Source organism: Ciconia boyciana, chromosome 33, assembly GCF_034638445.1.
Source record: "Ciconia boyciana chromosome 33, ASM3463844v1, whole genome shotgun sequence".
Taxonomy (NCBI): Eukaryota; Metazoa; Chordata; class Aves; order Ciconiiformes; family Ciconiidae; genus Ciconia; species Ciconia boyciana.
In genome coordinates this window covers 1,011,882-1,037,948 of record NC_132966.1, presented here as the reverse complement: position 1 = coordinate 1,037,948, position 26,067 = coordinate 1,011,882, and the positions used below count along the sequence as shown (strand labels likewise).

Here is a 26,067-nt window from a genome sequence, read left to right as displayed (position 1 = left end):
CAAGGTAATGTACCCCGAGTGCCCAAGTAGAAAGCTAAGGAAATAAAATTAATATAGATCTACCACACCATGCACCCCAGTGCTCATAAACCAGCTCCAAATGCCAGGCTCTTAATAGGTCCCATTCCCATTAGCAGGAATTATTTGTCCTGCCTGTACAAAAACACATTAGACCGACTGTATTTCCAGCTAAGCAGTACTTGAATATTTCCCTCAAGAATCCATCCAACTGAGCACCTGAGAAACGTTGGAGTCTCTCTGGTCCAAAATTCAGCATCCCACCAGGTATCGTGCAGAAACAGTATGTTCTGTTCAGCGGCAAAACTGGACCAAAAAATCCCCAAAATCCAGGAGTACTGGCCTAGTTAAAATGCCGTACCTATTTAATAGAAATTAAATCTTACTCGAGACTTCTGCAAAGTTGGTTTCTTTTCGTTTCACTGAAGCAGTGGCCCTCGAGATGGGAAATTCCTCATTTAGCTGCAATTCTGTGCAAACGAGCCTGTCCCTTGTCCTTCCCCTTGAGTGACAAGCGCTCAGCACAGGTTAGCGGCCGTAGTCACACCTGGACCTGATGGTGTGAACAGTGATTCAGATTTTGCAGACTATTCACAGCATGCAACCGTTTCCCTATTTCTTTCCCACTTTTCCAGTTCTTCTTCCTTCCCACTCCCCTTGAAGTTACTAAAAAAAAAAAAAAACAGAGCTCACCCCTCTGCTTTATTTATTTTTCACATCAGGTGTCTTGGTAGGGCGACATAAAAAATACCCTAAGAGTTATAAACTGTAAAGTTACTAGTTGGATTAATAATTTGATGCTTGCCAAATGCTGCGTTTAAAATCAGTCCTAAAAGAGATCCCATGCAATGAGATTTTAGTGCTCGTTGCAGGCAACAAAACCTTCACCTTGCCACCGGCAGACAGAGCCATTTACCATATTACAACACAGCAAGGCAGATACACTTTTATTTACGGACCCTGGAAGTTGTTCTCCTCCTGCCTCATCTCATTTTGCATGTAACTCTGGCAATTTAGTAAGTGATTGTTAGTTTTATGCTACTAGAGAACGGAAGAGTTCTCCAGGAGAACACAGATGTGCCAGAAACATTAAGAAAAACTCCAATACTTCATCGTTATGGGACAGGGCCGGTGGAAATCTTGGTTCTAGACATCTACAATCTATTAGTAAACGGCAAACCGTAAGGTGAGGTTGTCCAAAAGCAGGAAGCAATTGCCAAATATCATCCCAACCCCTATGGGTTGCAGAGTCAGGTCCTGCAGGTCTTCCAGGGTTCAGTGAAATACATGACTGCGTTGGTCCTTTCTGTTTTCTTAAGGAGGAGATGTCCGGACAATCAAAACAGTCCCGAGATGAAAAGAGGAAATTTCCATCCTAAAAAAGCTGCCGACAGCCGCCTGCAACAGCTTAGCATCGGGGATTTTGTGCCCTTCATCTCTTGCTTTGGTTTAGAGTTTTACTGGTAATGAGAGTTCACTGCAAGGTTAATTAGTGTCAAGATGCCACTGCTGGGGATCATTAGCATAGATGCATTAAGAGTCATAATTTTGAACTTACTTTTGGCCATATTGCAGCTCCCGGCACTGAACGGCTGGTATATATTTTTTAATTGCAGTATAACTTTGACATTTCACCATTAAGCGGACACGGAAAGGGTTATCATGAGTCAACAGCTAGATGGCAACATAAACCACAGCCACAGGAAAGTTAAGAAACGCTGAGGAGTTTTGAAACCTCTTAAAAAAAACCAAAACCTGTTGGTCTCAAAACTCCTAACAAATCTGAACAGGGTGACATTTCAGCTAAGGCCTTTTTGAAGTCTGATAGACAAGTTTAATTGCCTTACCGAGGAAGCCAATAACTGCAGTGGGTGGACTGAGTCGGGAACAGTGAGTTTGGAACAACTGAGCAGCAGCAGAATTTAAAGCCCAAGGTTCAGAAGAACAAACAAGACCAGGACAATAAGGAAGAGGAGGGCAGACTCCTAAATAATAATAATAAAAATCTATAGGATCCCCTCATTAGTTGGTTTAACCATTAGAAATAAAGGAAAGAAATAAGGTAGAAAGCAAAGAGTCGGGATGCCTTAAGCAGACCAACTTCTCCACATCTCTGTTGGGCAACAGGACTAATGTGAATTTTGATCGTGGCAAGGATGAAGGTGCTGGAGCACAACCGTGCCATACATGGCTCGTGGAGAGGGGAGTGTATTGCACCCAGCTGAGCTCACTGAAACTTCACCTTATTACCAGCAGTAGTTCAAAAATTGTATTTGTCCATCATTTTCAAACCTACAGAGCCCACAAGAAATCACCTTGGCTTCAAAGTTTGAACAATGCAGCTCATTAAGTCAGCAGGAAATGTGCAGCGTGCAGCATTTCCCAACCTGCTTGTGAATGAGCTAAGCAAACACAAAAAAAACCACAAGTCACCTTCTAGAAAATGACGGTTATCTCTAAGATCACATTCAGGGGGAAAGCCTTGTCCTCTGACCAACAGAATGGAGTTTGTCCTTAGGGCTCCCAAGACCAGAGGCAAATCATCTGCACGTTCTCTGTGCTAATTCTCAGAAAGAGATATTTCATTTTGGTGTCTGCTGCTAATATTTGGTCTATGCTATCCACTACTCGTATCTGTTTAGGTGAGTTTCACAGGATGCGTAGGTTAAAGGCTGTCAGCAGCCTTGTAATGGCTCTGTAGATCCAAAGGACCCGGACTCTAATTCTATTAGAAGGATTAAAGTGAAGCAAGAAAACTCACACAAAACAAATCCTTTGACTGCCAGCAAGAAAAGTCAAATGTTTCAGATGAAGAGTTCATAAGAGCTTGAGCAAAATATACTGGACCGGGTTTGAGGTCCACAGTGAGACGAGATTACGGAGGAATTAAGTAGCACTAAAGGCGATTTCCTTTCCAAAAGTCATACTCAAATCCAGAAATAGTTTGCACTAACGTATCCTCCTTTGTGAGCACCATAAAAGATTTAAGACAGGCAAAGTAAACCAACAGAATTAGGGGGCTTCAAAATAACAATTTCTTCCCAAAGCTCTTCTCTCAGAGACACAGCAACCCAAGCACACAAAGAGAAGTCAGAAATCGCAGAGAAAGTCTGAAATAGCATTGATGGTCAGCACCTAACAAAGCTTCCCCTAAATGCTGCGCACAATCAAGACGTCATGCTCCTTTGGTGCATGATCTTCAAACCTACAGCCCTTTATCTGTTGAAGCCCTGCTAAAACATTTCTCACAGCCAACTGATTTCATGTTCTTTACTGTCTTCTACTTTGGTAAGCAGTAATTCCCCAAGTTTTAAAACGTAGAGGAAAATGTCTACCTGTCAAACTAGATGAGAAGCAAGGATAAAATTAGGGGACAGCTAAAGAAATAAGAATCCAAACGTTTAATATTAGGAACCTAAGTCTTTCACAGCTAGTAGGTTTCTTGAGGATGTCTTAAGATAACATTTTCTGGATGTGACCTATATAAACTTGCACTGAGATTAATTAGGCAGAGATCTCCGACTGTAGAACTGCTTAGGGGCTTGAGTCCTGTGTGTGGCACAGGTATTTATTCCCCTTCCTTGCTCAGATGGAGAAATGCCCGGGTTAATCTTCTGCGCTGCAATAACCTTGTTTTATCTTCAGTGCCTGTCTCTTCTGTGCATACGCAAGCAGAACCTCGCGGCGCTATCAAAATAAGTAATAATAGTGTAGCTTGTTAAGGGAGCGAGTTGTACTAAATTAGTCTGAAGGCTCATGTCTCAATGAGGAAAAAATGAAGTAGCTACGATTTTAAGATCAAGCAAGATCAGACCTTTTCATCACATCTTTAGACTCTCAAATTCCGCTCTCGGAAAACCAGGGGCTATTTCACCAAGTACTCTGTCTTAAGGGAAAAAACCTTTGTTTGAAGTTTTCATGGATGGAACAGTTTATCTTCTGAATTGTTTCCAGCAAAGAACCCATTTCTGGTGTTATGCCCAGTACAAACAGAACAATAGATAAACAAAATCCCAACAGAAATTTAAGGACCTGCACACTTAGACTTAATAAATGGCTGCACTGCTCCAGTAAATCTAGGTTATTGCTGTAGTTCTAATTGTACTGAATATCTCTTAAACATCATTCATCTTCTAACAGTATCCTTCGCAAAAAAATGCACATGGCACAATAATAATAAAAACAACTCCCTGTGGTTAAGAGTCAGAGGAGATGACAGCTTAGGCCTAACAAACTAAGCTCGAGTCTGGAAGCTACAGATGTTTAAAGAGCCTGGGGAGGAGCATTCATCTGAAATGCAAAGGCAACTGCAACCACCATCTAACTGACTGCAGGCTTAGCAGAAACAAGACAAGAAATTGTCCACTCTTGAGATCCTCGGTGGACCCTAGTTTAAGGTTGACCTAGCTAAAAATTCCAACGTGAAGTCATTCAAGACACAGCTTGCTCAAGACTCCTCTCCTGTGTGCAGACTACTGTAAGTTCAGATGGTTTGCTTGGAAGCAGAGAGCCTGCTACATGTGCAACACGGATTGCTATCAAGCCTCCAAAATGCAAAAGCCAGACTTTGTCTGGGAAAGAGATACCAGTGCAGCTTTGCTCCTTTTGGGTAGGGCTCTACTCGGAGCGTGCAACCAAAGCTGGATCTTGAACCCGCTGCACAATGTCATGCGGGCCCCGTTTTTCTTGCAATGACAAAGAAATCGTCCCTCTGTTGAGCGATGCTTACATGTCCTCAGTTCCGAGAGTGTCACATTACATATCATACTGCCAAGGGCAAGATGAATTATCTAAATACTATAACGGATTAATGATCCTGGGAGCAGAGGGTAGTTCAAAGGCCAAAGCGGGACAGATAGTGTCTATCTCATCATTCTGTTTAGAGAAGCATCCAAGTCACATCTTTGACCAAGGCAAAGAAAATGTGTACTAAGCGGAGAGGTCACAATTTGCAATTCGTGGCGTATAATTACTGCAGCTGAAGAGGGCAAGGGTACAAGCACATGAAGAGGGCAAAGCAACAATCCTGGAGTGCATGGAGGGTGCTACAGCTGACGGATGCTCATTAAATGGGAAGAGAGAGGCATGATGCTTGTAGGGCTGTATATACTGAGTGAGCATAGCAAGCCCACACCTGACGGCTCAGCACATAACCCATGCCAAGCAGGTGAGTCCACAGCGAGCCCACGCCACAGGTAACCACTGCCAGAAAGCACTGGGGGCTGTTCTGCTATCCTCCTGTAGTGCAAAATGACCCCTCAGCTCACAGCCAGGTGCTCATTTAGGATCGCAAGTGCTGCTTTAACACATGAAAAGCACTATCCAGGCTGCAATCCTATGAAATTACAGTGGAGAGGGCTCATTAAGAGCCCTTTAGCAAGTTCTCCTGCTCTCACATAAATGATTATATCACCTTGAAAAGTGTTAATGAAACCCTTGAAGTAAAATTCTTCTGTTCTCCCAGGCAGAGAAAACGGTGCATCAGGTAAAGCTAAACCCTTTCTCTTTATCATTTAAGGACACGTCACTTTACTAAACAACCTGTGACAATGATGAATGAGAGCCATTTAAGTCCTTGACCATCACCCTCTCCCCCGTGGTACCCGATGAAGCCTGCACTGGGGTGGCAAGGGAAAACCAAGGTTTCTTCCAAGCCCATGTATTTGTGAGAAGTGCTACCCGCTGGGGTTGAAGAAGGAGTCTCAAAATGGAGAGACTGAACAGTTTTGATAAACATCATAAATCTGGCAAGCTTGCAAGCTCCCTCCGAATAAACATGATGACAAACTGGTACATCATCTGGCCGACTCTCAACACATCACTGTAGGGCATCACGGTTTATCCTTGTTCTGCAGACCCCAAAAGTCTCTGAAGCAGTTTAAAACTGGCACATCCAAAGCAGAAAATGAATCAGAAGACAATTCAGGAGGCTGCCCGAGCGTACTAGATGTGCGCCAAGGTAAGTCTGGGCTCTCGGCGTATGTGTCAGCATCAGCAATCACAGCATCCCTCCATGCTGTGGAGGAGAGTAGTTCTGGGGCGCAGCAAAAGTCACTGCACTAAAGGAGGAAAGAAAAAAAAAAAAAGAGATACCTATGGAAGCGAGTACCTCCATATGACATCCATTCTGGAGCCTGCTAGGAGATATCGTTCCAGCTAGAAGGACAACGTGGAAGGTCCTCTTCCCAGCAAACCCAGTGAAGGCATCTTCAGCGATTCTATCTCCATTCAGTCCCAAACCACTTGCTTTTCTCATCTTACTTCACCATCTGTGTGGGTGAGTAATGTCCCATTATTGAATGATAATACAGTTTCTAGCACACAAATAAATACTTTTTTTTCCTGGTTTACTTACTTTGTTTCCCCTAACCTAACATCCATCCTTGGTTATCTAATATGTTAAATATTTTCTTTATAAATGTCACATTTTTATGATGTAGGGAAGTGTGGAATATGAATTAAATGCCTGTCACAAAGCACAATCCAAAAGGAAATGAAAAAACTATACAAAAGACAAAAAGCTGCTGGGGAATGACTGCTCAATTTGTGACTTACAGCAATGGTTTACTTTTCATTCTGAAAAAAGAAAGGGAAGAGCACACCACGCAGAGGTGCCATAATCCAAAATGCACTGCCTTTACAAGAACACAAGCTATTTAATCTGAATTACATTCCTAGTAGATTATTTAAACTGCACTTAATCCTCGTGTGACCACTTTTAATCCCAGTTTAAATGGCTGCAAATCAGGATTAGCCAACTCCACTCATCTACAACGACTGAATGCATTTTAATTCTGAACAAAATCATCCACTTGGGGATTTATTTTGCTTTAACTCCCTCAAAGTTAAAGCCAATTACTTAATGCCACGCAGTTGTTGGCTTAAAAAGAAAAAAAGAATGACCAAGGAAAACATCTAACCTCTATGAGAATTGCTGTGATTTACCTAGCTGTGAAAGTTGACATTGTAAAGCAGGACAAGTTTGAGTCAAGAGAAGCAGCTCTGCCTTTCCACCTCTGCTTTGCGTACCCCACTTGTGTCAAAGCTACCAATATATTCCAAATTCCTGGTGCATTAACCCAGTTGAGACCTTTATTCCCATCTACCCCATTAAAATCCCAAACGTTTCCATTCTCATGCGAACTGACTCAATTCAGTCGTTCCCAAACCACCGGAGAACTCTGAAAAATTGTATTGTGTTTTGATAAGCAACTGTGCACGCCTAGAGAAGTCCCATAAAGAGTAAGAAAGGACATGTCTAAAGCCAGCTACGCTCGCTAACATCGTCATTCAGCCAGGAAGCAAAAAAGACTGGGAGAGGCGATGTCCACGTGCTGCGGAGACCACGTGCCCCCTGACTCGGCCATCCGAGCGTCCTGGTGTTGGACGGCTCTTCTGCCAAAGCTACGTGGGGCACTGGGCCATCATGCCGACAGGGCAGCAGCCAGGAAAGCTGGCTCAGATATTTACGGAGGCGAAAGTTGCCCTCTTGCTCTGCGCATCTCAACAGAAGACCACGAAGAGGATGACGTCCCAAACTCTTGACCGGGTTCATGGAAAACCACCAGGTCCGTAAGTTCCCTACCAGTCTTGGGATGTTCTCATAGCCCAAGTTCCAGCTTCACCTTCCCCAAAGTCTTCTGGAAACTCATGACAGTCCTCATGCATCCTTTATTTTAAAACCTCTCCCGAGGAAAGATTTTGCATCATCGGGATTCAAGTCATCCTCTGAGCTACCCCTCGTTCAGCAACATCCTCTTCTGGGAGCTGACAAGTATTGCGCCGTCGCTAGCTGGATGAGCTGACACAGCTGACAGGTATCAGGCAACTATACAATTACCATTAACTACTTCAACTATTTCCTTTTGCTTTTCCAGGGAGTCTAAGACATGCTTTTACTCTACACTTATCACAATAGTATCTCAAATACTTGCAGGAAGCACATTTCGCTGTCCCACTGAAAGGCATCATGTTTTGTTCTCTCCCCTTCTACGAAGGGAAAGAAGCATGCTTGCAAACAAAATCCAGCTTGTGCCAAGCTTCGTTAGTCTCTGCAGCTAATGACAGCCTCTTTGGGTCCCAGTTAGTGATTTATTTCCCCCCACACCTTCGAATTAACCTTAACCTGCTTCAAAGGTTAATAAACACCTTGACAGAAGAATCCTAGTGCTGAATTTTTGCAGCAATAGCCACACAAATGCCATTAGAAAACATATTGGAAAGGAAAAAAAAAAAAGTGGAAAAATTTAAAAGGGGAAAAAATAGGAAAAAAAATTTAATCCCTCAGATTCCCTCAGACATTTTACTGAGGGATGCAGATGCAAACTAGAAGCATCCAGTATAAACATATATTCTGCAAGACTTTTATAATAATACAATAAACATCTAAAAACCCCTGCTTTGACAGTCTCTTTTTCAGGACGATTTGATAAATAGGTGTTTTATAGGCACGATTTTAAAGGTTCATTTTAACACCATCTAAAAGGCAGCAACTATTGTATTACATGGCAGTCACTGGTGAATCAGCTTTTGTAAAAACCTTTGCAAACAGCTGAAAAGAAAGAAAATGAGATAGAGAAATAACGACTATTATACACCTCAAGAAAGCAACTTTAAAAGATGCAGCATATATCAGGAAAGGCATTACCATCCTCTTGTTAAATTCAAACCTGCTTTGAGATGCAGAAAAGTTCTTTTTTTTTCCAAAAGCACCGAGACAAAGGCAAATGGCTCCTAATAGAGCGTATGCCACAGAGAAAATGTAAATGTAAAAGCAGACCTGAAAGTCTAAGCACGATCTTATCTCTCAGAGCATTTCAGGGGAGGATTATATTCCAGTGAGTAAAAAGTAATGAAGACTGTGACACTGAGATTTACCGTAGCAGAGCAGAAGCTTCTTGATACCCCAGGGTTGCCGCGTCCGACTGAATTAGCTGCATTTCAACATCCAGAATCCTCCTGAACTGACCTTATTCTCAAAGTGACAATCTTCCCCAGACTGTAGCTGGTAAGCCTTGTACCGAGCAAAAGAAAAGAAAAAAGAAAAAGCCAAATTGTGCTGCTTTTCCAGCGGGTTAAGACTTGTGCGCAGAAAGCTTCCTCTGCGGCATTTGTAGGGCTGCACAGCAAGGCAGCGTGATCCCCATCAAATTTATTTGGTCCTAGCATTGCCTTGTTGCTTTAGTCTTTCCATATGCTCCTTGTATAATCGTTAATCCTGATTTTCCACTAAGCATCCATAGCCCTTACTGGATCCCAGTCGCTGCCTTTGCCAAGCAATGCAGCATCTTCCACTTTTCCTGCTTTCAGGAGATCTTATAGCAAACCCAAAGAGCTGAAGCGGCTTTCCCACAGCTACTGGAAACCCAAGGAAGCAATGCAGAGGCTTCCCCAAGCCTTGACCCCACCAGACCAGGTGAAGAGAAGCCATTTCCAAGCCCACGCCTCCACCGCTAGCGCTGACAGACGGCTGGTTCACTCCAAAGAGCTGTGAATGAACTCCTACATGAGCTTTGCCCAAAGACAATCAACCCCAGAGAGTAAATCTGATTTCTGTGTAATTAATAGACTCTGTAACCCATCACTCATGGCACCTATGGGCTGTCTAAATTCCATAGATGCGGAATTGCCTGCAGGCATCTCTCCAATACCGTGGAGTGAAGGGCTGGAGGCTGAGAACATTTAAGTGCATTTTGATAAACACTCTGGCCTCTTCCCCAGGTGCTGACACTTCTGGGCTTAATAGTGTTATCACCTTAATAGTGTTTGGATTTATTTCCTCACAGAGTCACAAGATGGGGGAGAAAGGTGCATCAGCAGCTCACAGCCTGCCAGTCCAAATAAGCCTCTCCTGGTCCTTCTCCGTGCCTCCACTACCAAACACGGATACTTTTCGAAGCATTCCTGCCAAACACCAGAAAGCCCCGCTCTCCTCAGGCCTGCTATGTAGGACTGACACCCCGTGCTTTCCAGGGGAGGGGTATATTCATTCCTTCTGAGAATAGTATGCTATCAAGCGTATTCCCTCTGGAGATGTCCTTGCAGACTCCAGGGACAGAGGAAATTTCCTGCTAAACATGCACAAAACTCTCCATCCAGTAAGCACAAAGCAGCAACAAGACCCACAGCTCTCATCAGGCCAACATATATTCATATAAAATAAATCCTTTTCCTGGCTACATACTGTGTAACAACAGGAAGAGCCACTTTAACTATCCACATCTCCATCTGCCCTTCTCCACACCACCCACACAAGCTATTTGCATATTTATTGCATATTTATATAGCACACCTCAGTGGGATGCTCCATGTGCCACCAACATACGTGTCCTTTTGGTCTCCAAGTCTACACATCCTTGTGTTCAACACCAGACCGAGACCCACACAACACACACCACGCCCCCGCAAAAAAGCCACGATAAAGGCACTGCAGAAGAAATATTACTGGGCTCCCTCCCAGAATGCAAAATATTTAGTGGATCTAGCTATAAACTGACCACATCTGCTGATGCCCATTATTTCCTCCTACGGTGTGCTGTCAGGCCATACAATCTGTTAGCTGTATATTTAATTGGGTCTCTGACTGCATGGTCCAAGAGCTGCTTACCTTTCAATATCTCATTTTGCTGAGAAAACAAAACGTTAGGATGTTTCATTTGCTATAGCCACTTTCATAGACAGCAGAATAAATGGACAAAAATCATTTAAAGACCACACTCTGCTTCCAGTGAACACTATGAAGGCAACCACAAGAGCCTTCCCTGAAAATTTAGCTCCATCCCCTTCGTTTAACCTTGCGGCAGCAACGGAGGTCATTCCCATGTGCCTTCAAACACTACCAGTTTTGAAGCATCACCAGTAGTTTGGCCCGTGCGGTTGCCCTGGTACATCCGTGAACCATGCCAGGCAGTGAAGCACGGATGCTCCAAGGTCTCCAGATGAAAGAATGAAGCTTTAAAGATCCACTTTGACACTCTGTAGGTGACATTATGTTCTCCTAGCACCACAGCAAGTGTAGAAGCCACCCAGGTCCCAAACAAGGTTGCTGCAAGGGGATATATAAGATCTTGCAATCTCACATAGTCACTGCTCAGAAACCATCACGCCCAATGAGTTCAACATCTTCCCTCTCCTCCTACCACCAACTCGGAAACAATGGGCCAAATAATTCCCATTCAGCCAGCACTTGAGACTTTCCAAAGAACACAAGGACATCCAAGCAGCATTAGTTCCTTGCAAATTGGGCTCGGGAGGTCTGAGTGGGAATAGGATCTCCTGCAAGCCCTCATATTATCCGAGGCAGGGAAGAAGCATTCCCTTCTTCATCAGCACAGCTCCAGCATCCCCAGTGGAGCACAGGATTGGAGAAGTCCGAACGGTCTCCAAGCAAGCTGAAAAACATCTACTTCAGGCACAGAGCTGCTCATGCTGTAATTCACTGAAGTGCAGCTGCATTAGCACAGCTCTGCACCCAAGGTTAATTATTTCTGGCTCCGTCAGGGCTGATTCACCTCCAGTGGCATGCTGACACAGCTGAACTTGGCTTCAGAAATAATTTTGAGGTTTCTGCAGCACACTGCATTGCACAGCGGAACCGTACCTGGAGTGGCTTTACTAGTTTTAGGGAGCGTGTGAACTGTTAAAGCCCATCTTAACTCGTTCTTCCTTAAAAGAAAGGATATGTGCCCGGACCTAGGCAGCTTCCAGGCCCCTCCAGGGAAAGATGCAGCCTACCCTTTGGTTGCCAGAGCTGCAAAGTTAAGCATCTTATGTAGGACAGCTGCAGATATAGCAAAAAAAAAACCCCAAAAACCAAAAACAAAAACCAAACCACCAAAACGAAAAAAAAAAACCCCAACAAATACACACAAAAAACCCCCAAAACAAAACACCACCAAAAAAACCCAACCCAAACGCCACCACACACACAACCACATCTTCACAAAGGAGAAGAAAAAAAGAAAAGCAAAAGAAAAAAGGGACACCCACCCACCCACCCCCTCCCCAACCCAGCAAATCAGAAGCATGACGAGGACTGTAGTTTTCGCTCTTCACAGACGGGGCTGATCTACATTTTAAAGCAAAAACTTCAAACAGATCAAGCCACTGATTCTTGCAGATATTCCCGACAGGCTCTTTTCCTCCATGCCCTATATCCAGCTCCCACTATTCCCATCCTCGTCTAAATAAAACACTGATTCTGAATTCTTCTCTCCAACCTCGAGGCCGCTCATTGTCATCTCTACCTCATTTTTAGGGATTTTTTTTTTTTTTTATCTTGCTGCAAAATAACAACCAAGGTGGCTTGGAAGCAATACGTAACATACTGGCAGAGAAAGGTACCACTTCAGTGGTATATCTATAAGTAATATATATTAACATCTGTGGCATAAAAGCAGATTTCATTTTGAATTAAGTGAAGGAGGAGGAATAGGACCCCTAAATGCCATTTGAACAATTCACAGTACCTCCGTTTTCTGCATCCTCCACTTTTCCGCCCATCTCAGCCAAATACTTGTCTGAAATCTGTAAGTTTGCCAAAGAACTCCCCGTCAGTGCTCATAGCTCTGCTAATTAGTAAGGTGTGGGTGCTAAATTGGAAGTTCAGGGGAAGAAATTATGAAATTAGCCAACAGGAATGAGTTCAGAAACTGCAGACAGCCCAGTGCTATTATAAAAATATTCCTAGAAGAGGCATTTTATTTCAGAGAAAAGCGAGCGAGCGAGCTAAGCGTCGATCTTCGGTTACATGAATGCAGGAAAAGCACCCAGTTTCATTTGGTTTTCCCATCCTGGCTCCTTTAGTAGCACTACTGATTTCCTCTGCTTGGGTATGATTAGTCAGGGGGTTGGGGAACCCCCTCTTTCTCTCTGATGGAACATAACTTGCAATTCAGATCTTAGTTACGGTGTCTCGAGGAAGAACGTTTTCATTAAAAAAAGAGGATTGCAGGAAAGAAACAAATTCAAGGCTTCAAAACGAGAATGAATTAAACCTCCACAAGTGCCACAAGCTGCAGGTTGAGGAGACCCTTCAGCTACCTTGAAAGAGAAGTGGTGTCATGAAGAACCAAAGCCCTGCCAAGCTTTTTCTTTGTATTTTGTCTTTGTATTTTATTTTCTTTCCTTAATACAAGTAATTTCTGGACAACACATCTAGCCTAGAAACCCTCTGACCTAGACAGAGATCCAGAAAAAAAAAAAAAAAGGCAAGATTCAACAAATCACATGCTGCTGACATCAGTCATCCTAAAATATAACTAAAGAAAAATGTGTCGGGTAAAACTTGACCTAAAGACACTCAGACGTGTGCTGTGGTAACCTGAGCATTTAATGAAGCATTAAGAACAAAAATTAGTATCTTGGAACAGCCCAAACAGCTCCAAATATTTAAGCATGGTAGGACAGCACCGCTGTGCCGTGCTCTGCTCGTGGCCATCCATAAGCAAGAAAACGGGCGGTTTTGGAAGGTTTAGTTCAAAAAGGTAAAGCAAGTAAAAGCCAAAAGGCAAAGAACCTGCAAGAAAAGGCAACAGCTTTCCCCGTGTTGCACAGCAGTCACAGACAAAGGTCCCTCTCCTACACGTCCCAGCCAACAACGGGTCAAGACCCCGGTCAAACGACTTCCTTCAACACAAGGCAGAAGCAGCCACGATCTCCTCTTTCTTCGCATTAATTCTATGGATAAGGCCAACTCATTTTGGCACAGGAATCCCGACGCAAAAATGCTGTGCTGTTACTCATTCTCATGCAAATATCCCTTAGAAATACAAAACCAGAGGGAACCCATGTACATACACATCCAGCCCTAGGGCATCCTGCTATTCAAGGGAATTCAAAGGATTAAGGAGCTGTGTTTTAGAAGGAAGCACTGGCCCTAAAAAAATAAAAATCTTACCATTTAGTTGCTCATTGGTGCTCTGGCAGCTCAGCCTGCTAAGAAAATATCCACAAATTCAACCTCTAGTTCCGTCTATGCAAAATCCCCCTTAAATCAGGCTAACTTAGCCCCCCTAGACCACACCTTTTATGCAAAAAAACACCCCCAAAACCAATCATATAAAACTAAGAACACACACTTTGGGCTTAATATAATACAGAAAGGCAGCACTAAGCAGGCACAAATACGGACAACTTAACGCTGATGACCTGGTTTAGCGTTGCTTATGTGTATTGCATTTCACGACAGAAAAATAAGAACAGGAGAAAAATGTGCCATCGCAGCAAAATCTGTAGCTCTGTAATGATCTCAGAGTGCCACGCAATAACACTATTCTAGGATTTCTCTCCGTTGCTGATGGCATAAATAATACTGGGGAATTCAGCGAAGGGGATCTGCTCTCAGGTGAATTTCAGAGTCTGTCATTTCAGACACAGAAATGGCTTCTAATTCCAGCGAGAGAAGGAAGAGCTATGAAAAAAGAAAAAAAGCTAAATAACCTGGCTTCTTCTGTAAGTGCTGAGAGGCTGCGTTCGCATCTGAAGGCTGCCACGTGCCTGGTCAGTTTGAAAGGAAAAGTCCAAACAACATGTCCTTACCCTCCATACACTTGAAACATAATTTCATGGGAAAGGAGGAGCGAGCTATGCTCTCCTACGTTACCTAGTGATTTTATACAGTAGATATTGAAGACTGAAAGCACTTGTAACACACTTTGCACGAAGAATACATGAATCTTGGTGTTTCACATGGACATCAACCCCCAGGCAAGCTCCTCGTAGCACCAGAAAACCTGTTCAACTTCCTCTTAAATCCCAGCTGTGGTTTAATGGATCATGAGAAGCTATGAAAATAATCAACCTCTGGTAGATGGAACAACCTTCCTCAAGACAGCATTACCCCCAACCCCTTTGATGGGTAGTGTGGAGCTCTACATACCACTGTTCATCCTACCCAGCGCGTTTTTCAGTTTGAAAAAAAGAAAAAAAAAGGAAATTGAATTGCTCCAAGAACCCTTGTCTAATAAAAAAAAGTGTCCCTAACAAGCCATCAGGGGAACAAGAACCACTCAAAGTGCCGTCGCTGTTTCGAGCGTGTTCAGCATGAAGGGAACCCATGCGTTCTTTGCACCGAAAAGAAGGGGTTTTGCACATATTTTAACCTCGGCAGCAGCTGAGCAGGACAGACGGCAGCTCCGAGCAAGGCTATTTCAGAATTCCTGAGAACGTCACCCGGGGAACCCGTGCCAGGAACCATGCTTCATTCCAGCTGGAAACGAAGAACGATTCTGCACCTCAAGTCTCTTGTGGTGGTGAAGTGGAGGGAGTAGAAAGAAATAGGTTCAATGCTAGTGACAAGTCTAAATAGATCAGTGTTTTAAAGCCACAAAGAAAAGGAAATATGTGGTTGCTCGACCCTGCTGTTTTTCACAGCAAAGAAATGCCTGCGAGCCCTCGACGGAGGGAGCCTGCTGCCCTTTTGCTACTGAACTTTGCAGCTCCCGAAGGATGCTCAGCTGCTTTGCAGCCATCACAGATCTCCTGCCAAGTGGCGGTGGCCTTTCCTTGCAGGGTCTTCTCCTAGAGAACAACCTTCATTACTTCCAGGCACAACAGGCCAACAGATCCAAGGCTCGCGGAAGAGAATCAGTGAGTGCCAAATGCAATTTCCTCAACCCTTTTTTCAGGTTTAACCAATATACTGGGCAGGGCTTATGCTTATAACAAGTATAGTTTTAAGTACGCCCACACACAGTATTTTGCAGACAGATTGGGGCTCACGCTCCCTGCGTTAGACATCTAAAGGACACGAACCAGCTTCCCAGCAGGAACCACCAGCTGTGGTTGATGGCAGCCCTAGCCCCAGCCAGTGCCATGCTTGGGGACACTGTCACACCAGGTTGAGTTTATGGTCATGTAGTTACACGACCTCCTGTCCAGACTTGGCTTGCAACCAGCACGGGCAGGCAAACGCAATGCTTCCCATCATTATTTATTATGCAGAAATATAAAAGCCTAGCACAGAGCACACCAAGAAAACACTACCGTTTTAACAGCTGTTACATACCATGAATCCACAGAATAATTTAGGTCGGAATGGGACCTCCAAAGGTCATCTAGTCCAGCCCCCAGCTCATGCTTCTCTCTGGCTTCAATCATGACCTGAAGTGATAGGCTAAGTCCAAACCGTTTTCAAAGACAGAAAAATGAGAAAGAAGCCCTTTCTGAACAAAAAGGTCATCTAGCAAAATACTCTAAGCCAGCAACACAAATAGAGGGACTTCAGCACGAACATGAAAGGTCTTCTTCCAATATGAAAGCCAGGCTGCACCTTCCAGCTCTATCTTGCATATAAATAAAGTCAAAGCAGAAGTTACATGACTGTTTTACTCTGATATACAGAAGATATTTTCCAGGCACTACGAACAGAAAGGCACCGATTCCCACAGAAACACTCCCCCTCGGTGCATTTTGAGACATGCATCTCCGCACCAACGCGCATTTCATTTACTGTTTGTCCACCATGGTGAGCAGATTTGCCCGGGCTTGAAATCAAGTTGCTGACTTCGCTAAACCAGACCCCGGAAGATATTTTCCAATCAATACACGTTATTTTCATCCCAGACAGGGCTCCCAGCATTCATCCCAGAAAACAGACAGGTAAATACACCTCCAAAATACAAAGCATATCTGTGAGAGTTGATTCCACCTCACGTTAGATACCAAAAAGAAAAAAACCTGTCAGCGACGTGGGCACAAGCTATTAACTCTTTTAGGATAGCAATTTAAAAGCTTTTTTACAAGCTGCCTGTCTGTCTCCCTCCCACCTCCTATCACTTCCACTCCGCCCCGCAACTCCAGAACTTCCCAACTCCTGAAGTTCAAAGGCAAGCGGAGGTCAACGTTACCTGCACCCTTTAAAGACCAGCGCAGCAAGAAATATCAAATTTGTGATGTGCACAAGTACCAGAGCCTGCTCTGATATTGCTGAGATTTTGAGTATTAAGGAGAGTCCTGAAGTCACGTACAATTGTTTCGATAAACTTAAGGATGAGAATTATACAAAGGTACCACAAAATGCTTCCTTTAGATACCATATGAAGGGTATGCTTGCAAGCACCTTAGACATAACAAGCTGCTAACATCGGGCAAGACTGAAGTTTAACAAAAACTCCCCACTTTTATATTACAAAGCCTGGCTGAAACCAGTTGGGGGTCACAGAGCACCCATAGGAATATTAATAATTCAGCTTGGAATAAGAAAAGTGAAAGCACAAACAGCAGGGAAAGGAGGAGATATTTGGTCTTTGCAGGATTGCACTCAGTGTGTATGACAGGGCTCAGCAGAGGTTCAGTGATCCTTGAAATTTGTCTGGAAGTGTGATTGTTGCTGATTAGAAAAGAATATGCACATATTTCAGAGACACTCTGCTTCACGGTGAACTCCTGTCACTTTGGGGCTAAGTGTTACCAGTTTTCCCAGACTAATTGCTCTTCTAGAACAGGACATGGAGTTTGGCATTGGATCAGAGAAGTGGAGATTCTTTGTTACAGAAAATTAAAAGAAATTTTTAAAAAAAAAATATCAGTGCAGCTTCTTTTTTGAGATTACAGAGTTTTCCTTTGTCCAGTATTCCCCACTGCAACAAAATTCCCTTTATTCAATCCACAGAAATGTTTCCCCTGTTACATTAGTGAAAAATCTTTCATGCAGATGACAATGATTTTCCTCCACCATTTTCTAAAATAAATTCAATGAGAAACATCTGCTGGGAATTCATGCTCTCTGCCCTGGGCAACCTACGAGCAGGCTGGCAACCAACGCTTGGGGGGGAAAAAAAAAATTAAAAAATCCCAATTTTGGACTGGTGAGTGGCCCATCTGTGAACCCCAAGGAGAGGCGTTCATCTTGCAGTGATCTGCCAGAAGCCTGCGTTTTATTCCCTCTCAGGGACAACCAACACATGAACCCTTCCCGGGACAGAGGTCAACTGCAACAGCAGGAGCAACACGTGGGAATCCAGTTGCAACCAAGTGGAGCTCAAGCAGCAAATAAAATACTACTTGGCCCACACCCGTGAATGAAGTTCACCTTCATTTCGACCATGACCATCATTACCTAAAACTCTTCTGTCATGGGGAGCAGGGATCAGCTGAGGCATGCACACATGCTCTCGTATCTGCAGATGCAATAGGAAGCGTTTAGCTTTTGTCCATCCATGTCCTACATCATCCAAAGACTCTGACCAAACAAGGAGCCCACCTGGAGAGCCACCTGCATCATCCTCATCTGAGTGTTCAGTGCTTCCTTGCAGTGTCCCAACCTCGGGTGCACAGAAAGCATTGGGGGGGGGGGGGGGGGGAATAAAAATCTATATCCAGTCATTTAATACCTAATTAATTCAAGCAAATTATATGGCGTGTTGTTTTTTTTTTAATAAAGGAGGGAGTAACCTGATCAGCCTGATTATACTGATGGGCCATGAAGCTATCACCATGGCATTTCATTGACAGTCTGTAGGAAAACCCACTCCAAACGCCCACCACCAGAACTGGTGAGTAGAGCTGGTTGCTGGTTGAAAAAGATGGGAAAAGCTTGAAGTTCCCCTGCCTATTTGTTGAATCTTCTAAAGAAAAAGAAGCTTTTGCAAGAAAGACAAAAAAAATCCAGCAGTTAGGACAGGGACATTTTCAGTAAATTCCATGTTGGGAAAAAACCCCAAAAGACAAAAGACAGAGGTCTGCAATTTCTCCCCTTCCTCCATACCAGGAGCTTCAGCTATGAAGGTCCTTTTTTGTCAGAGTGGTGAAGGGCTGATTTGGAACAACCCTCCCTCTGGACAAACTCTCCCCTCCAAAGGGGGTACCTTGGTGGTACAATTGCTTCCTTTTCAAAGCTGAATTCCAGATATCCAAAAAGAACAACTGCTTTGGAGAGAAACCAAAACCTTCCATCCCCAAAAAGGCCAAGACGTGATGAGACGTGTGACGTGAGAATGGTCCATGCTTATTTGGGAGCACGTTTCTCAGAAGCAACCCACCCCATTCGTGTCACTACCAGCAATGGCAGAACCCGCTCTACCCGAGCAGAAACTTTTGCTCTTGAGGCCAACAAGAGAGTTGAATACGCTGCTTCTGCTTTGCCTGCCAGGAGCCAACACCAACTAAGCTTCGGGCTGTAAACTCGCTAATTTAGCCTTCAAACAAGCTGCCATGCAAAGTTCCTGGCATCCACAGCGCAGGATCCCTGGAGACCTTTGTCTTGCAGCCATCCAGGCCCTTTGTCAGGTCTACAGGAGAATATGGTGCCAAAGGACACACTGGAACCTCTCCCTTGCTCTGCAGGCCAGGATTGTGGATCTCTTTCTAAAGAGCAATCCTCCACCCATGTCAGCGGCAACGAGCTTGATGCAAGAACTGTTTGGTGGAGTTTTCTGGCAGCAGGGGAGACGAGATGATCATAATAGTCCTTTTTCTAACCTAACAGTTTCCCCCCCGATGAACCCACGTTAAACACCTCATTTGGAGCAAGAACAAAAACTCCATGGTGTGCAACCACCAGCTCTGACCTGCAAACTGGAAGCGCAAACATCGCAAGCCAACCCGCCGGCAGGAATGCCGTCCTAATGATGCCCGTAACTCATCATTAAGCTCACACCCGCCAGCTCCAAGTAGGACATTACCTCCCGTGGCAACAAGGAGCATCCCAAACACGCCGCTTATTTCCGATGATAGAAGATTTTAAACAAAAGCATTGGCAACCCCAACTACAGGAGCGTGGGACTTTTTCCACCTTGCTCCACTACAAGCATTAGGTTACAACAATATGCAATCCACTTCTAAAAACATCCCGACAGCTCTGAAAACAGCACAGATCTGAAAACAGCCCTAGGAGCATCAGTGCAAAGCCCAGGTGGGGGATGAGATTTTTTTTCCCCACCCGGGGAAGGCGTGGGTCCAGCGTGCAGCAGCTCCGTCCCCACGTGCAGATCACCCAAGCCAGGCACGGAATGGGCCCTCTCGCGGTAAGCGCAGCAAGCAAGCACTGCGCTGGAGAAAAATCCTCCAGCCGCGGCACCAGACAAGCTGGTAGGTAGCAGAGAGAAAATGCTGCACTGCCTGCGGCGACGCTGGCAATCTCAGAGTCGCCCGGGTTACCAACCTGGAAAATCATACAGAAGATTAAGAACATATAATTTCATCCTAAATTATGTAAAGGTGGGGGGAAAAAAATAATGGCCAGTTGCCTGTGAATTATGATCATCCAGGCACATTAAAAAATTGAGCATTAAGTGCAACCACTCTTCACTGCTGCTTTTTTTTAAAAAAAACACGATAGGAGGTATTTTTAAGGTTTAAAAATAGATTAAGTACCCTACATGCTTCATACCAAGAGTTTTCACTCATATACCTCCAGCTGCAAAATGCAAAAAAAAAAAAAAAAAATTCAGCTGTGGTAGGAGATTCTGGGGCTCTTTTAGAGCAAAATCTTCCTTTGCTAAAACACAACCCCATTTTCAAACTGATTTTCAGGGTAACGAGGCCCCCAATTCCTCTGCTGCTCTGCTCCCCGGCATGCCGTCGGAGGAGGTTTCCTCCTGTTTGAGCAAATTCAGTCCAGCTCCACGGTCTATGCAGTCTTTTCACTATTTCGATTGCAGAGAATCACCTTAGCCAGTCTCAATGACAACGCTGTCACCCCCGACACAAGGCTACACACTCCTCTGTAACTGTAGTGTCAGTCACTCCACGCCAGAGAGCAAACGAGCCTAAAGGGTTGTTTCGCTCTGATGTTAACACCGGCTGCGATCGCAAGCTCGCCGTGGCCTTTTACACCCCTCCGCAACACGCCATCCTCGGGCTGTACCACCGTGTAAAGGACATGCCACGCTCGAGACCCTGCAAAAAAATAGCATCGCGAACCGAGCAGGTGTACGTTACCATCCAGATACCGCTTCCAGAAGCGAAGAAAAGGGAAAAAATAATAAATAAAACAAAAGCAAGATGAAAGCATGAGTAACCGTCATTTCAACGACTCCAAACTGCTCACTGGGAACCCTTCTGCCCTGTAAAAAATCCACTCCAGCCACCTGTGCTTCAAATTCGGTGGCTCAAGCTGCATTCTCACGGATCAACGCGTGCCTGCAACGGTAAGGGTGGATCCTACCTCTCGCTTTGGGGCAAAGCGTTAAAACCGAGCACAGCAGCGGAAGGCACATCTGACAATGACACTGCAATTTATCAAGAACTATTCGGGGAGGAGGGAAAAAAAAAAAAAAAAAAGAAAAAAAGAAAAGAAAATCACAAAACCATCGCTCTGAGCTGGCCCCTTCCATATTCTTCTTACCCTACACGATGCTGAGAGCGTTAAAAGCCAGAAAGTCCGGAGGAGAAATATCGGGGGCGGGTGGGAGCACCGGGGACGCTCGGGTGCGGCGGTGGGTAGAGGAGGATGGGGGGACCGGCGCCCCCCGCTCCCCCCCGGCTCCTTTCCCCCCCCCCCCCCCCCGCATCGCGGCGAGGCCGGCAGAGCCCCCCCGCACCCCCGGAGCCCCCCCACGCTCACCTCTCCCACGGCCAGCCTAGAGGGGCGGCGCGCCCCGCACGGCTCCGGCCGCTCCCCCGCCGCCCATGGCCGGTTGCCCTCCAGCTCCGCCGTTCTCCCGGCGGAGCAACCCGCACCGGCGGAGCCGGGCAGAGCCGCTGCCGCAGGGCCCGCCCCGCCCCGGCTACCGCGCAGCAGCAGCGGCGGAGGATGAGGAGGATGATGGTGATGAGGAGGAGGAGGAGGAGGAGGAGGAGGAGGCACGCTCCGCCCTACGACCGCAGCCCCGGTGCGGCGACCGAGGAGGGGAGACGCGGTGCCCACCCGCTCGGTACCCCCAGCGCATCCCGCTCCCGGTGGTCCAGAGAGCATCAGCATCCCCCCACCCCCGGGACCACCCCGGTGATGGGCAACCCGCTGCGAGCTAGGCAGAGCGGAGGAGGAATTAGGGTTGTCTGTTAATTGGTTGTTAATTACAAGGAGCTGGCAGGGGCTTCAGGTATTAAAAAAAAAAAAAAAAAAAGAAAGAAAGAAAAGGTAAAAACGGGGTTAAATGCCTTCGTTTGGTACTGGTGATGCCTAGGCGAGGCTAGTGGGAGTCGAGTCGGTCTCTTCTCCCAAGTAACAAGCGATAGGACAAGAGGAAACGGCCTCAAGTTGCCCTAGGGGAGGTTTAGATTGGATATTAGGAAAAATTTCTTCACCCAAAGGGTTGTCAAGCACTGGAACAGGCTGCCCAGGGAAGCGGTGGAATCACCGTCCCTGGAGGGATCTAAAAGACGTGTCGATGTGGTGCTTAGGGACATGGTGTAGTCGTGGACTTGGCAGTGCTAGGTTAACGGTTGGACTCGATGATCTTAAAGGTCTTTTCCAACCCAAATGATTCTGTGATTCTCTTCTGGTCCAGACCTGCAGAGCATTTTGGGGGCTTCAAAGGGCCAGGCTGGTTTGGTTCTTGGCCCACACCATGTATTGGCTCACGTTGCGCTTGGTGGAGCATTTTGGTTTGGTTTGTGTTTTGTTGTAACTTGAAGAGCGCAAATGCGGAGCAGGGATGTTGTCGGTCTGTCTCTATAGCTGGCTGCGTGAGCGGCGGGATGCTAGGTGGACCTCCGGCACGCAGGGTCGCTGTGCTTTCGCTCGGCTGCAGAAGTGGCTTCTCGTAGCGAGAAACTGCCTCTGGTTCTCAGGGGTGTGAAATCGAGGAGTAGGTAGTGAAATTCACGGAAGCAAGGAAAAAAAAAACCCTGCAAAATCCTCCCCTCGCTGTGCTGGAGGAATCTTTAGTCAAAGCAATGACAAACTCTCCAAATCCTTACTTCACCCCATGGGATTTTTAAACGTAATGGATGTAAAGACTGTGTTTTTAGGGGTTTTCTTTGTTTTAAGACAATACCTTGTCTGTTGATATGGATAATGGCTTACCACAAAGCAGACTCATCTACTAAATAACTTCATTACAGGAATCTGAACGGATTTCAGCCTGCCCTGTGGAAGGTTTGGGGAATGAGGATTGTTGCTATATCGCTACTCTCCCGTGACTCATGCCTTGATAATACCAAGTACAAAAAAAATATCTGGAGACGTGATTCATGCTCCTGAGGAGGCCAGGATAGGGCAGGCTACGATATTTACAGCGAGTAGCATCTTCCCCTTCGTGATGAGAGGTAGCTGTGTGCTTGCGCGTCAACATTTTCCACGTAGAAATGCTAATGACCCTAATCTGTGTATGCATGATGTTAATAACTGCATGGGGAATGCAGCTTCGGGCCGGGATGAGAAGTCCCTAGGTGTGCATGGATGAAAACTGGGTCTGAGGCTTCTTCTGTTTGGAGAATACTTATTGTATCTGACTAAATTGTGGCTGCAAGTCGTTTTCTAGTTTCCATATTGAATATTCCAGGATATATGAAATATCCCAGTATTCCATATTGAGTATTCCAGAGCACGAAGTGGGTCGTGCCTCCATCTCCTCCTTCCTGCAGGGACCTTCCACTGATCATCTCCATCCAGTGTTTTACAGTGGCTTTTAAGCCACTTCGTGGGTTCTGGGAGCAATTCGCTAATAACTTCCAAAGTTTTAGGAAGGAATTTGCCAGACGGGGAGGTGAGGATACAGCAGGTGGGTCAAGAAGTTGAAGTTGTTGGGTTTTGTTTCCCCTCTCTTGCTAAATTTTCCATCCAGTAAGACCTCTGGGTTACTAGACTTTTGCAGTCTGTCAATATTTTATTTTATTTTATTTTATTTTATTTTATTTTATTTTATTTTATTTTATTTTATTTTATTTTTTTAAACTATGGCATTAGGATTGTATTCTGGCTTCTCTGGGAATAGCCCACTGCTCTTGCAGCATTAGTCGTGTGTTAATGAGTGGTAAGGAGTCTTCTCTTTCTCTTTTCTTGCGTCTCCCTCTGAAACTCAAAGACCTTTTCCTGCTTCATCTCCAGCTGTCTTGGGGATTTTCTAGTCCACCTAGGCATGAGTATTTTTGCCCCTGTGTGCCAGGATCAAGGATAGAGCAGTGAACTCACTGTGAAAGTGATCCTTTACTGGGCATCTTTTAAAGATGCTCCTCAGCCAGTTCCCTCTGCATCTTCTTGAGCCCAGGATGGGAATTTTACAGGAGGGATCGCATGCTCCCAAGGCTGAGATGGCTTTCATGACTCTGCCCTTGATCATTCTGTGGGACTTCAGGCCAGGAATTCTCAGTCTTGGTTTAAGTTGGGTACAAGTGTCAGGTGTGAGGCAGTTTCTCCCCAAATTTTCTCAGGGCTGTGCATGACACTACAGTAAAGCTGGGACTAGAGGTTTTTGTATGCCGTTAATCCCTGCCCATGGCAGGAGTGTTGGAAGCAGATGATCTTTAAGGCCCCTTCCAACCCAAACCATTCTATGATTCTATGATTCTAATATATGGCTTTAAACACACAAATACAGGGCGACAACAGTTTGGCTGTGACCAGGGCTCTTGGTTGCCTTTCCATTTTAAATACTTTGCTCTAGTTTTTAAATGTTTCACTAAATTAGCGGTGTATCTGCCATGTTGGGGCATCTCATCATTAGGAGTAATTGCCGTGGAGGACCCCGTGTGTAATTAATGCCAGAGCGGTTTCCATTGGTTCGATCACTCTCCGCAGGACCTGACAAACTAAATGATGTTAGCTGGGATAACAAATACAAATGCCAGAGAAAATGAGTGTGCTATCTGTTGAGGAGCAGCAAAAAGAATTCATCTCTCTGGAGGGTGGGGAAGAGAAGTCGATAAGAAGGGAGTGGGACTGGTTTCCAGTCTCGACCCTTTGGACCTGCTCTTTGAGTCTGTGATAGGTGCAGCAGAAAGGAAAGAAGGGACAAGGTAGGTAGAGTTTGGTGATCCCTCTCTCCAGGGCAGTACCTCCAGGTATTTTTGGCTCGGTGGAGTGACCGGTGTCTCCGATGGAAATTCAGATTATGCTGGCAAGTGTGGAAGTGAAGATGTAAGGTATAACTGGAAGGGTTGGAGGAGGGCAGTCAAAATTATTTGGACCCTGTAACTTTTCTTCCTGACCTATTCTGGAAGCTGAAGATCTCCAGTGTGTTTAGGGTTGATCTGTGCCGGTCCTTGCTCACGCGTTGTGTGATTTGTTGGGTGAGGAGCAGCATGAGTTGGTGACAGCCCAAGTTGGTCCTTCCCAGAGGGGACCCTCGGGAGATGTTTCAAGCTTCCCGGCATCGCAATACCCGTGGTTAGCTCTGGTCCTGTTCTCTGCCCTGCAGAAGCAGCTCCTAATTCTCATAGTTCTTATACTGAAACAGTGTTTTGGAGAGAAATTGAGCGCTGTTTTTGTCAGAAAAATAGACTTTTCTGACCTGTAGATGTGTCTACACACATCTGTGTGTGTTTCTGACCTGAGTGTGCAGGGGGGGCATCATTCAATGCTGCATGGAGGCAAAATGCTGCTGAAGAGCAATTCCTTTCAAGTAAGAAAATTAAGAATTCCACAGTATATAACATTCTGTGTGTGGATGTACGAGCTGGTGTGATCCTACGTTGCTATTTGAAGGGGGCACGTGCCAGAAGAGACTTCATTTTACGCTGATATGAAAGCTGACAAGGGGGTGAGAGAAGGGAATTGTATTTTCCACCCCCAAAATAAGAAAATGTTGTTTACTGGCACTTGCATTTGATGTCACATTCTCTTATTCAAGGGGGTTTATTGCAGAAGTGATAAAAATCAATTTTAGATTTTTTGCCTTTTGTGGACACCCGTCTTCTTTGGGAAACAGCTGGTAGCAAAAAAAAAAAAAAAAAAAGGATGCACAGGATGAGGAAAACCCCCATCGCTATAGGGCGGTCCTGATCAGGACTGAGATGTATGTCAGCTGTCGTGCTGAGACTAAGGAGAAATGCAAGAAAGGGGCTATAGGAAGATGAACTGTCATGTGGGGATGGTAATGGACCACTTGCTGTTATTTCTATCCATGGGGAAGTATTTCCATCCATGGAAATAACCATTTCTGCTCCCTTCATTTGCAGAGGTACTCCTACACCGTACGGGCTGGCCAAGTTGCAAGTTCATCCAGC

The 26,067-nt window shown here is 45.2% G+C and overlaps 2 protein-coding genes across 4 annotated transcripts in view; one reads left to right on the top strand and one right to left on the bottom strand.

Annotated features, from left to right (window-relative positions):
* Window positions 1–21,676, bottom strand: part of LRFN3 (leucine rich repeat and fibronectin type III domain containing 3) — a 54,213-nt gene extending 32,537 nt beyond the window's left edge. The window contains exons 1-2 of one of the 3 annotated variants that reach the window (XM_072848797.1): window positions 21,524–21,676; window positions 6,128–6,287 (exon numbers count right to left, since the gene is read on the bottom strand). In XM_072848797.1, the coding sequence (XP_072704898.1) occupies window positions 6,128–6,144 (17 nt within the window). In that variant the 5' untranslated portion in view covers window positions 6,145–6,287; window positions 21,524–21,676. Of the gene's footprint in view, window positions 1–6,127; window positions 6,288–21,124; window positions 21,155–21,523 lie in introns of those variants that run through there. The other 2 variants (XM_072848798.1, XM_072848799.1) reach the window with 2 other exon arrangements.
* The window catches only part of PPP5C (protein phosphatase 5 catalytic subunit), a 263,787-nt gene that overhangs the window by 66,126 nt on the left and 171,594 nt on the right, over window positions 1–26,067 (top strand). The gene's annotated exons all lie outside the window — the stretch shown is intronic.